Source organism: Mytilus edulis, chromosome 5 (genome assembly GCF_963676685.1).
Source record: "Mytilus edulis chromosome 5, xbMytEdul2.2, whole genome shotgun sequence".
NCBI classification, from domain to species: domain Eukaryota; kingdom Metazoa; phylum Mollusca; class Bivalvia; order Mytilida; family Mytilidae; genus Mytilus; species Mytilus edulis.
The window spans coordinates 80,741,951-80,755,689 of NC_092348.1; the positions used below are offsets into that span (position 1 = coordinate 80,741,951).

The window sequence follows — 13,739 nt, forward strand, 5'->3', positions numbered from 1 at the left end:
TCAGGATCTAACCTTTTGTTGTCATAGTTACTTACATGACCTCTATGGGGATATATATCAGCATTATCAGGATCTATCTTTTGTTGTCATAGTTACTTACATGACCTCTATGGTGATATATATCAGCATTATCAGGATCTAACCTTTTGTTGTCATAGTTACTTACATGACCTCTATGGTGATATATATCAGCATTATCAGGATCTAACCTTTTGTTGTCATAGTTACTTACATGACCTCTATGATGATATATATCAGCATTATCAGGATCTAACCTTTTGTTGTCATAGTTACTTACATGACCTCTATGATGATATATATCAGCATTATCAGGATCTAACCTTTTGTTGTCATAGTAACTTACATGACCTCTGTGATGATATATATCAGCATTATCAGGATCTAACCTTTTGTTGTCATAGTTACTTACATGACCTCTATGATGATATATATCAGCATTATCAGGATCTAACCTTTTGTTGTCATAGTTACTTACATGACCTCTATGATGATATATATCAGCATTATCAGGATCTAACCTTTTGTTGTCATAGTAACTTACATGAACTCTATGGTGATATATATCAGCATTATCAGGATCTAACCTTTAGTTGCCATAGTTACTTACATGACCTCTATGATGATATATATCAGCATTATCAGGATCTAACCTTTTGTTGTCATAGTTACTTACATGACCTCTATGATGATATATATCAGCATTATCAGGATCTAACCCTTTGTTGTCATAGTAACTTACATGACCTCTGTGATGATATATATCAGCATTATCAGGATCTAACCTTTTGTTGTCATAGTTACTTACATGACCTCTGTGATGATATATATCAGCATTATCAGGATCTAACCTTTTGTCGTCATAGTTACTTACATGACCTCTATGGTGATATATATCAGCATTATCAGGATCTAACCTTTTGTTGTCATAGTTACTTACATGACCTCTATGGTGATATATATCAGCATTATCAGGATCTAACCTCACGGCTTTAGCAAAACAGTCCAATCCATCAGTTTGTTTGCCTTGTTGAATGTATATACTGCCTTTCTTTATTAAAGCATTAACTCTTATCTGAAACAAATTATACATATAGAATAAAGGACTTTTTGTTTTTGATTCTGACTTATCACAGTAAAATATCAGGTGAGCCTGATATTTTTTGTGATAAAGTCAGTATCAAAAACAAAAAGTCCTTTATTCTGTTTATCGGTAATTTAAAAAAAAAATAAAGAAAGAAAATAACAAAAGAACTTCTTTTTCGCGTCAAATCACGGCCAATCAAACTTGACATCACAGGCTGCATTACGTCATTGGAAATTTTGTTGCAGTGCAGTAAACATGGCGTTCTCTCGCAAAAAGTATTGGAAAGGAATTATTGCATGGGTTTCATTAATATTCTGCTTTGGAAATGACTCTAACAATACCAAATATAATGGTAGCATACCGGTAAGTCAAATTTCTTTATTTTCCACAAAGCATCAGCATAGTCAGGGTCCTGATCCCGAAATGTAGGGCTTAAAAACATGAAATCCAGAGGTCCCGAAATTCGAAAAAAGAATTCCCAGATCACGAAAGGACCAATCCCGAGCTTAAAAAACACCCGATCCCAGAGTCCCTATATAGGTCCTATCCCCCCTCTAGAATGATACGATATAAATCAGCAGATTTTTTTATCGATCATCATTTTTAAGTTCAATGATATTAGCTATAATTACATTTTACTTAGTTAAGTGGATAAAATTACATTTATCTTGTCATTATTCGCTCAGTGTTCATCATGAAATAGATCACATTGATTTCAAATAATTTTACGAAAGCACTGCGAGCAGACATTTTAGAAGGCAATTAATATAAGCTGACTGTAAATTATCTGAACAATATTGGCAATGAAACCACATCTTTTAAAATTGTATATGATGGTCCCACAAAAATGTCGAAAATGTGTAAATTTCATTTCTTTCTAGCTTCTCTCATGCGATAGCAGTACCTTTTTGGTCACAATTTATGTGTTGCTTTTAAATATGAATTGTAACACTTTAAAGTGACTGAACAGGTAAAACAAATACTTCTCAAGAAACAGAAAAAGAAAAATACTTGGAACAGCACCAGGCTATGTATTGGTTTTGTATGAATAAAAATTGGAACAGCATGGACGATATGTTAGTTGTACTTCCTTGTGAAGAGCAAAGGAGGAAAGCTTCATATATCAATCATAGAGAACGCTTTTTTTTTTAAAGTCTATCGGGTTCTTCATACATTTTCTGTTCACATTTTCTGCAAAAAAAAATCATGGGCAATTTTGTGAATGAAAGGGGAAAGTAGATTCTTACGCATTAAATTTGCGCATGTCATTTGCATACTGACCCAATAATTTTTATATCGCGACCAGTCCACTGATACTGACACTATCAATGAGTACACATCAAAGGAAAAATGTACAAAATATCGATAAAAATATTTAATAGACAAAAAATAATATGAAGATGATGTATGATTACCAATGACAAAACTCTACCCCAGAGATTAAATGATGTAGAAGTTAGCATTGACTCTGACTGTCCATGCAAATTTCCAAACAGTAGTGTTAGATATCAAAAAGTTTGTACAAGTTATGACCTGACTTTTTCTTCCAAAAATGAAGGTTAGGACTTGCAATTTCATTTTCTGAGGCTGACAGGTGTTCTCCTGTAATTTTTTTTTAAAATCATACTGACAATAAAGCATATGACACCAAATAATCCTATCAAGTATAAATGTCAAAAAGTCTCTTGACTGTTGATGCATTTTAAATGGAGAAACTACAAATATTACCATAACATAATGGCGCTTGGTGTGGGGACAAAAATAATTTAATAGAAGCTATCTTTTGGTTTTTAGTTATTGACCTACACCCAATATTTATAGATACTTTGATATATAATATCTTATAATGATCTTATTAACAAACATTGAAACTCTGCAGACAATAAGATGAATGACTACCTTTTTATTGACATCGTCCTCGGTCAACAGTTTGAAATCAGCCAATGATTCCTCTGTTTCTCCACCCAGGAAGTAAAATGTGGCCCTCAGAAGTCTAGCTTCCACACATTTACAAGACTGATCATTATCTATCTCCTTGGTACAATTTGGAATGATTTCTTCAAATTTCTCTGCTTTCATCTGTCTGAGAGCTTCATAATAGGGGCTGTAAGGTAAAAGTTAAACATTCTATCAATTGCTCTTTTCACAAAGTTTCTTGTTAAGTTGTTAATTGATTATGTAACAATAAATGGACTGTCATATTTGTTTTTCTTAAACATTGTTAAATTAATGTTATCAATCAAGCTGCTAGTTTTCAAATTCAATTGTTTCAAAAATTTCATGTCAGGGCTTTTTTTAACAGACTGTAGGGCATGGGTTTTTCTCATTTTTGAAGGCTGTACAGTTGCCTATATTTGCTTACATCTGTTTCATTTGAAGTTTGGTGGATAGTTGTCTCAATGGCACTGGTACCACATCTTTTTACCTGTATAACCAAATTATCTGATGATAACTGAAAAATATGTGGAGTCTATGAGATGAAGGTCTTAAAATATGAATCACACTCCTACATTTAACTACCGGTAATTACTATACAGATATAAGTTCTTTTGTATAAGATAAGGTATCATTTTTACCTTAAGGGCATATCCAACAGTTTCAGGGGAGGTAATAACAAACGTAACCGTCGTCTATTGTTTCCCGTAATTTCACGGTGTTTCAACGACGTCATAGTGGCCGTCTGGAAAGGGCGGTTTCTTGGGCACGGCGGGAGTCGGCAAAAAACTCATACAGAATATTAACAGAACTAGAACTCAAAACTTAATAGTTATCTTTGTCCTTTTGGTCTATTATAAAAGAACTGCAATTATCTTAATCTTTACTAGACCATACTCACTTAAGTTTCCGTTTTATTAAAATTATCTTCAACAACGACAGCAAATGCGTAATGATTTATTATTGCAGTATAATGCAATGTTTGTGTATAACAAATTTGTATTGTCTTAGTATCCATCCTGTAATTTTGGATTTTAAACCAATAAACATTACTTACTTACTTACTTACTTGAGAAAGATCATGCATCTAGCTTTGCTTTGAAGTGCTAATATATATTTATATAGTAGCTCTTTAAATGCATACGACCTTTAACCGATAAACAATGTAAAACAAAAGATGACACAGTAATAAAAAAATATTGAAATAAGAAAACATTGTAATATAATATACACTGACATACAAGTAGAAAATATCTGACGATGTTGGTGTTTACTTATGTATGAGGAAACAAATATAATTTAACACAAAAAAAAACCAGTGTAGGTCTTGACTAATTAGACACGCCCTCTTAAATCAGCGGGTCCATAACAGGATAGGGGAAAAAAGGGGCTAATAGCTTAACTCAAGATTTTGATCATTATTCAACTTTATCTAGTACGGCATACTTTTTACCGCTAGTACACTCTTTATATCTTGATAATGTATCAATCATTTACTTCAGATCTACTATCGCCTCGTCGTAAATATGCGTGATATATTTGCCACTGGAGCACGGGACCAATCAATTCATCAGTTTCATATAGTGATGCATAATCATTAGTTCTCAACTTATAATTGTCTCAAAGAGTATTCCAGTTTTGGTATTTTTATTTTATATCTTATTTCTAAACGAAAATTTTAGAATTTCTTTCCGCATCTTTCTCTTTGAATTCATTTGTTTGAATAATCAATAATAATATAGTAGTCTACATCAGTGGTTACATTGTATGCAGCCAAACTATGTAGAGGGCAGTAGAACAGAAAACAATTTTCATTGTGTATATATGCAATAACTCATATATTGAAGCGTAAAACCAGGGCAGTCAGGCTCGTTTAGGTGGAAAAATTACTGTGTCAATTTCATTTACTTATATATTGTGAATATGTCATAAAAGCAAAAACACACGACAAAAATGGCCACAATTTATAATAACATTCAACATTTTTCGGCCGTTTCGTTTATTCTCAAGTTAATGTCTTACTGATCTGCTTTGTTAATCAACGTATTTTTTTCATCTACAACTGCAAAAGGCGCAACAGATGCGACTTATTTGAAGATTCATGTGACCTTTGTTGTCGTTTAGATATTTTATTCGAAGTTCGTATATCCCTTCAACCATTTATTTAGATGGTATTTTAACGTATAGATAGCGCAAAACTCTCCTTCCTTACTCTATGCATCTGATATTACGACATTTTTATTTCGACTAAACGAGGCTGCAAATTTATACATCCGAGCAGCTAAACGGTCGCACCCAATTTTAGCAAATATATACACGTAACTGTCGGACGGGAGCAGTCCAGAGATGTGAATATTTCTATACACAATCAATCCTTTTTTTACGAAAAAAAAAATGTTTAAGGTATACATTAATACGACAGCAACCCAACGACACATATAATTCAAAACACTAAGAATCAACATACAGATTTTTGCTATAGGTAGAAGCCTGTAAAGAAAAAAAAACCAAAACTGCAACATGAATATAAAATACGGAGTCGGTGAGATTTTAGACAGTCAAGTGTTTGGTTTCAAAATTTCAAGTGCTCTTTATTGATTTCGATATGTGAAATTATATAGACAGTGTAATATAAATCAGTGTAAGAAAAACACGTCTTTGTAAAGTAACGGTAAAATAAATAATGATTATGGATGACGGACGTCAAGTGGCATATTAAATGAATAATCAGAACAAAAACATCAAATGTAAATATAATATGAAAATTAACCCTGCTTTGTACTATAGACCGACACACAGAAACGGATTTCTAACGTATAATTCGTTTGTTTTAAAAGAGGGATGAAATACCGTATACCAGAGCCGGGGACTATTTTAGTAGTTTGTAATTCCATGGTTTGCTAACCCGAATAATTCAGTCCCTCCCCGTAATCGATCTCTCCTACTTGCGAGGTAGTAATCGTAGATCAGCGGAATATAACGACTGAGTTATTCGGGTTAATGGTTTGCATGTTTCACACCCGGGTTTCACAATTTTGACGAACACTATAGTAAAGCTAACTGAATTATTAGCTCGTACATATACTTGTCCATTATAAATAAGAAGATGCGATATGCTATCGAGACAACTATCCAACAAAGTTACAGTGTAAAAATACATTTGTCTTCCACACCGTCGCACTGCCTAAAGAAAAATTAGCGGGGAAATATAACGTTACGTCCCGAAACGTCTTAATTTTTGGCGCAATTTGTGAGGCTTACGGAAGGGATTGAGTAAACAATATTATATTACTCGATTTTTCTCAAAAACGAGTATGGTGACAAATATTTTTCAAAACGTTATGACGTTCCATTTTTTTCAAAGAATAACATATCTTACTTTGGTCAAATCGACACCGTTAGAAATATTTAAAAAAATCTAAAATGTGCATTTCAAATGTTCATTTCTTGCCGTTTTGGGGAGTAACCATAACGTTTTTGGCTTTATTTGAGTAAGAATTAATTCTTTAAATGGTAGAATTAGATTTTTCTAACCATCTTGAACTATTTTGCTTCAATTTGAGCTCCCTTATATAAGTATATGTTGATTAAAAAATCATATTAATTTTTTTTAAATAAAAAACGTTTGTTTCTTCAAAATTGCAAAAATGTTCAATTTTCAGTAGTAGTTTTTGCAAAAACGAAATCGACAACAAATATTTTTTTTGGCAAAAATTTATTCTCTGTCAATTGAAGAATGAAATATCTTTACGGGAAAAAATTCTCACCGTAAAAAATAAACTATTGGATATGCCCTTAAACACTGTAAAGAGAGAAAGCTGCTTTGGATGGTAAGGGCACCAAGGGCAGGCTGTCATTTCCCCAGTAATCAATTGAAAAAGTTAAAACAAATAATCTTTAGCATGTTTTCTATACCTGTCTGTGTCTGGAATGTCTGTCTCACCATTCTGTTCAGATGACTGGTCCAAGGTTCTAGCTTCATTGATCACTGGATCCTGGGTAAATGCCTTTAAATAGGTTCTAATAAAATGTTTGGATGGCATTGTTGGTTTTCTATTCTGTCAAAAGAAATAAGTAAATATTAAGAATTTATTCATGCATTATGATTTTATTATTTACATGTTTAAGAAATATGTTTAACAAGCATGACAAGCTTTCTGTGTTCCTTCAATTTTACATTTGTATGTTGTCTTCTCTTCTTACATGAATTATCATGATTATAACATTAAACTTTTTTTTATCTTTTTTATTTTTTTTTATTTTTAGGTAATTAATGTGGCTTGATTGCATTCAGATCTCCTCTCATGCTTTGGCTGAATTATATTAAAACAAAGATTTAGTTTGCTGTTTTAAAATTTTGCTATAAATTTTCATAATTTTATAAATGGGACCATGAATCAAATTGTAATCAAAAAGTTCAAATTTTTTTCCTGCTGCATGTGGGGAAATTCAAAATTAAACCAACTCTTTAATTATTTCAGTCAACTTTAAAAACAGTCTGATTACCCCCCACTATCCACTTTGTACAAACCCAATGTGGTTGTGGGAGCTGGTTTTAATCAGACTGCTCTAAAAACTTAATCAGCATAAATTAAATTGGTGTTGCCTTAAATGTATCATGATGTAAAGGCTTCTATATACTGTGGATTCATTTATTTTCATGAGATACCAATTTTCGTAGATTTTGTGTTTTGAGATGAACCATGAAAATGTTCAACAAAGTACAAATTCTCTTTTGGCTTGTATAAGGACTTTGGTAAAACCACGAAATCAAATATCAACGAAAAAATACAAAATTTCCTCAATCCATGAAGATTGGTACCCACGAAATATGAATCCACAGTATACTTTATATAAACTTACAGCATATGTTTCTTTGGCTTTTGATTGTCCTAATTGTTTCAATACTCGATCAGCTGTCATTAGTGATTTAGGATTCTGAAATCCCTCTAATATACACAGAGCGGTCACATCTATAATATACAATACAAATGTTACTATTTTTCTTATGCTTCTAATTATCACACGACTGTTTTATCGTGTTTATCTAAATTTAGTACGCTACAATGCTTGCAATAATTCAAATTTGAATACCTTCTGAAATCTTAAATATATGTTTCAATCAAGAAACAGAATGAAGTGGCAATTGATCTCCCAACATTTTTTTTATAGTGACATGGTTAAGTGTGCCATATTAAACTGATTAACATAAATTTAGAGTTTCACTGAGTCCTTTTTATTTTGACCTTCAAAATTTTATGCAATTAGTACCATGATTACCTCATTTGTACCTAGAGAAAATAATCTAAAACTATTTTTGTGCAGTCTCAAAAGTATCTTCTGTTACCACAAGGTATATCCAGTGTACATGGTGTACAAGAATATAAACATCCAATTTTGCCAATAATTCAGGGGCCCTCAAGTGGCAATAAAAATTAATACAGACAATAATAAAATTAAAATATATGCGACTCGACAGCTATAACATGTAATTGTCAGCCTCATGGTAAACTGCTTTATAAAGTCCTTGATGCATTTACCTTCTAAAGCCTGTGTTAAATCTCCTAGCTGTTCAGCAGCATTAGCTCTCCTCATAAGACATTTTGTATATTTACTATTGTTTTTTAAAGCCTCTGTACAATCCTCAACAACCATTTTTAGATTCATCTACAACACAATAAGTGTATAATTATTAGTAAGCAAACTTGACAGCCAATTATTTGAAACACATCTTAAAAACTTAAGTAATTTTTCCATTAATATTGAAGTGTTATCATGTTTTCAGATTTCATAAGAAGCTGTAAATTAAGCAAAGAGTGAATTTCATTTAAGAATTAAATGCTTCTTTTTGTAAATTTATTGGGGTGTAAAAGCGTTGACCCAAATTCATTTTGTATGAAGCATGGAAGCCCTTCATTTTTAAAAATGTGTACATGTTCAAAGCTTTTACAACCCTATGAAATTACAACCAGATGCTCCACAGGGCGCAGCTTTATAAGACCACAGAGGTAGAACCCTGAACGGCTAGGGCAAGTATGGACACAACATTCAAGCTGGATTCAGCTCTAAATTTGGATTGTAATTAAATAGTTGACACAGGTTTCTGACACAGAATGAATGTGGTCTAATGAACTTAAAAATTTTTTTTTGCCTTTGAGCATTTCACTATGCTGTTGAATATTAATCTTCTCAAAAAAATGTTTGAAGAAATTTTCTTTTTATTTATGAAATCTGAAATGAAAAAAATTGAACCCCCCCCCCCCATTTTTTTTTCACATCCCCCTTTCCCTTATTCCAAAACTGATCTCAATTCAAATTTCTAATAGAGTTTGCAACAATAACTACTCATTTAAATACATATTAAAATGTAAAAAAAAGTGCTTGTTATCACTGAATGGTAAAGAATGTTTTAATTTATCAGTTGGTAGTAAAAGTGAATATACATTGTATATTGTATAAAACAATGATTTAAGTTGATTCAACTACTATTCTGGACAAAGAAAGATAACTCCAGTTGAAAATGTCTTGCTATTGCACAATATTGTGCAATTAGATATTTCTTACTATTGCGCAATTGAAAATATTTGCTATTGCACAATACTGTGCAATTGAAGATTTCTTGCTATTGCATAATACTGTGCAATTGAAAATTTCTTGCTATTGCACAATACTGTGCAATTGAAGATTTCTTGCTATTGCTGAATACTGTGCAATTGAAAATTTCTTGCTATTGCACAATACTTAATATAATAATTTTGGATCCTGATTTGGACCAACTTGAAAACTAGGCCCATAGTCAAAAATCTAAGTACATGTTTAGATTCAACATATCAAAGAAGCCCAAGAATTCAATTTTTGTTAAAATCAAACTTAGTTTAATTTTGGACCCTTTGGACTTTAATGTAGACCAATTTGAAAACGGGACAAAAAATTAAGAATCTACATACACAGTTAGATTTGGCATATCAAAGAACCCCAATTATTCAATTTTTGATGAAATCAAACAAAGTTTAATTTTGGACCCCGATTTGGACCAATTTGAAAACTGGGCCAATAATCAAAAATCTAAGAACATTTTTAGATTCAGCATATCAAAGAACCCCAAGGATTCATTTTTTGTTAAAATCAAACTAAGTTTAATTTTGAACCCTTTGGAACTTAATGTAGACCAATTTGAAAACGGGACAAAAAATTAAGAATCTACTTACACAGTTAGATTTGGCATATCAAAGAACCCCAATTATTCAATTTTTGATGAAATCAAACAAAGTTTAATTTTGGACCCTTTGGGCCCCTCATTCCTAAACTGTTGGGACAAAAACTTCCGACATCAAACCCAACCTTCCTTTTATGGTCATAAACCTTGTGTTTAAATTTCACAGATTTCTATTTACTTATACTAAAGTTATGGTGTGAAAACCAAGAAAAATGCTTATTTAGGCCCCTTTTTGGTCCCTAATTCCTAAACTGTTCAATCCTCAACTCCCAAAATCAATCCCAACCTTCCTTTTGTGGTCATAAACCTTGTGTTTAAATTTCATTGATTTCTATTTACTTATACTAAAGTTATTGTGCCAAAACCAAGAACAATGCTTATTTGGGCCCTTTTTTGGCCCCTAATTCCCAAACTGGTGAAACCAAAAACTCCCAAAATCAATCCCTACCTTTCATTTGTGGTCATAAACCTTGTGTCAAAATTTCATAGATTTCTATTTACTTAAACTAAAGTTATAGTGCGAAAACCAAGAAAATGCTTATTTGGGCCCTTTTTGGCCCCTAATTCCTAAAATGTTGGGTCCAAAACTTCCAAAATCAATCCCAACTTTCCGTTTGTGGTTAAAATTTCATAGATTTCTATTCACTTTTACTAAAGTTAGAGTGCGAAAACTAAAAGTATTCAGACGACAACGACGACGCAGACGACCATGTCAACGTGATACCAATATACAACCAAAGTCGTATAAAAAGAAGCAGTCAATACTTTTTATTACATTATTACACCTTGATCATGAAAACATGATTACAATCAAACTATTCTATTATTTACCTGTGCACTTTATTGTGCCAGGAAACATGTTTCATCATGAATGTTACAATTCATTTCGAAATGAACATGATGAATGTTAATTTCAGAATGACTCGACTCTCGAGATTAATGTTAGTCAATGAAAATAATGTATAATTCAACATCATAAACATATTAAATATGTTTAACATCAGCTGCAAAAAGGAAAGAAGTTCACAGGAATCAGTTTGTCTGTCTGTGTGCAATTAAAGCAAGACTATAAGCAGAGCTCATCAAGTCATAATCCTGCTCCCCAATTTTTAACTGACTTAGATGACAAACCTTGTTTTCTAAGTAAGTATTACTTAGATCTGAAAACAAAAAAAAGGAAATAATCACACTAAATAATAATTAGGTACCAATTTATCTCTAAAATGTTAGTAATGTGATTTTATAAAAAGTGAGCATTGATGAACGAATAAACATACAATTGATACATAACAACCACTTGTACATTTGTCATATATATAAGCAGGGATGAAATTATATAGTCCAATGTCTCTCCATGAATAAATTTTATAATATAAATGTGGTGCCATATTTAATTTTGTGGAAACACCACCATTTTAAATTCAATGGTACTAATTGGAATAACTTGGAAGAACAATAACATATTATCAAGCATTCAAGTGTTTTCATATTAGACAACATCCAAAAAGGCAAAGCTCTATCAAAATGGTCATGGCTCAATAATTCTATAATTTCTGGCATGACATCCCAACCAACTTATAAGCCAAATGAGCATGTTAGGTTACGGTATGTCGTTTACAATCAATACTTACAAGCTTTTCATATGCTGCAGCTCTATTGTGGTAAAATGTTGCCAAATCTTGTTTTTCCTCTGGTGGACAAACTTTGATAGCTTCCGTGTAACAATTGATAGCCTGGTCATAACGTCCTCCTTTGAAATATTTGTTTCCTTTATTCTTATCTGCTTGGGCTGTCTCCAGAGGTGACAACTCCTGAAAATCATTAAAACAATTATAAATACAAGGATAAGTATTTATATTTCAATAAGACAGTACACAAATGTACCGTTACCAAACAACACAAATATAAAATAATAAAATTGTCCTGTCCTGACTGCCGCAATTTCACTGGATCAGCCATTTGTCCGTAGTCCCATTGTATTGACAACAAAGAGTCAATGTGGCAAGTATCATGTTCGAATCATAAGACACTAGAGTCTAGTTTACCTGTATTATTCATGTTATTTGTTATCAGAAATTAAAACTTTTAAAACAACTGAAATGAAGTTTTCTATGGTGGTGTGACCCATGTGATAAGCTGCGGGTCAAGGCAATGTAAACAGCTTCAATTAACGAGCTTCAGCAATGATCATGACTCCAAAAACAGTTACAACAGAAAGGAATATTTGTCGACTATGTAAGAAAATTGCAGCATTAATTATCATTTTGAATGTTTAACAAAATGTTTAGTGACACATTCAAGAAATCTTTGCTTGAATACATGTATAAAACATGTTAAAGAAACAGAAAAATCACTTAAATGGGTAATAACTGAAATTTTCAAATCAATAAAACAGTTATTTGTTTAAGTACCAATTAAAGGCATGCACATGTATTATCTTTTACTCCAAAAATACAATTGTAGGTAAGTGGTGCAGGATACAGTGTACTATTATTAAGAAACTTAATAAAAAAAAAATGCTTTCACTAGGTCATGTACAGTCAGAGCTCAGACATAAACAAGTCAGAATAAAATGACTTCCATAGGTCAGCTATAATTTGATGTAAGTATTGTCTCCCTTCTTGCACTAGTGTTTCCTACAGGTAGTTTTGGCGTGAAATGGCGCCCTGCCGCGATTTCTCGACGCCCTGCCCCATTTGGGAAAAATATTTGGCGCCCTGCCCTAATTTTGTCGAAATTCCTGACGCCATGCCTTTATCGTTGGAATTAACAACCGGTATACGTACTGAAAGACATATTTTATAAATACCGCTGAGTTATTTCCCTTCAAACGTAAACAAAAGTTCACTAGGATGCCATTTTGTAATCGATTTCGCAATCAGCTGATTAGCAAACTGCAATAGATTGAATAGTGAATACAAATACTAATCCATCATGCCATCAACAAATCGGATGAAGCGAAAACGTGAGGAAGAAAATGATAAACAGGCCGCAAAATGCAGAAAGCTTTTATCATTTTTTCAAAAGTTTGTAGATTTTTATTACAAAATGCCTAAATGGTTACGCACTTGCAACGGTGTTAGTTCGGGGGTAAAAATAAACTTTTGTCAAAGGGGTAATTTAAGGTTAAAGTTGAGTTAGGCCAAGGATCTCATGAAATCACTTGCAAATTAATTACTTTCAATTAATTTATTTTTTCATCAAATTATTTTTTTTAAATTTACTTCTTCAGTTTTTAATTTGAATTAATTTAAGAAAGGAACAATTTATGAAAAAAATTCCACATTATTGAAGATATTCTTGTTTTATGTGTAATTTATTTCTTTTCAGCACCAAAGAGGCACGGAATAGATGATTTGGATATCAGGGAATGTGTCAACCTGGCCTGTTTTTAGGGAAAAAAAGGAGGATTTGTCAATGACAATTGATATGACCAAAGCAATATTTTTATATATATGACATAGTTCTTTCTTGTTTTTAAAC

General features: G+C 32.1%; 1 protein-coding gene across 4 annotated transcripts in view; it reads right to left on the reverse strand.

The window, feature by feature from the left end:
- LOC139524577 (mitochondrial import receptor subunit TOM70-like) overlaps positions 1-13,739 on the reverse strand; it is a 54,328-nt gene that overhangs the window by 25,360 nt on the left and 15,229 nt on the right. Inside the window, exons 2-8 of one of the 4 annotated variants that reach the window (XM_071319435.1) lie at positions 11,888-12,067; positions 8,581-8,707; positions 7,904-8,013; positions 6,956-7,098; positions 3,005-3,209; positions 1,002-1,093; positions 233-275 (exon numbers count right to left, since the gene is read on the reverse strand). In XM_071319435.1, coding sequence (XP_071175536.1) covers positions 233-275; positions 1,002-1,093; positions 3,005-3,209; positions 6,956-7,098; positions 7,904-8,013; positions 8,581-8,707; positions 11,888-12,067 — 900 coding nt within the window. Of the gene's footprint in view, positions 1-232; positions 276-826; positions 870-958; positions 1,094-3,004; positions 3,210-6,955; positions 7,099-7,903; positions 8,014-8,580; positions 8,708-11,887; positions 12,068-13,739 lie in introns of all 4 variants that reach the window. The other 3 variants (XM_071319434.1, XM_071319433.1, XM_071319432.1) reach the window with 3 other exon arrangements.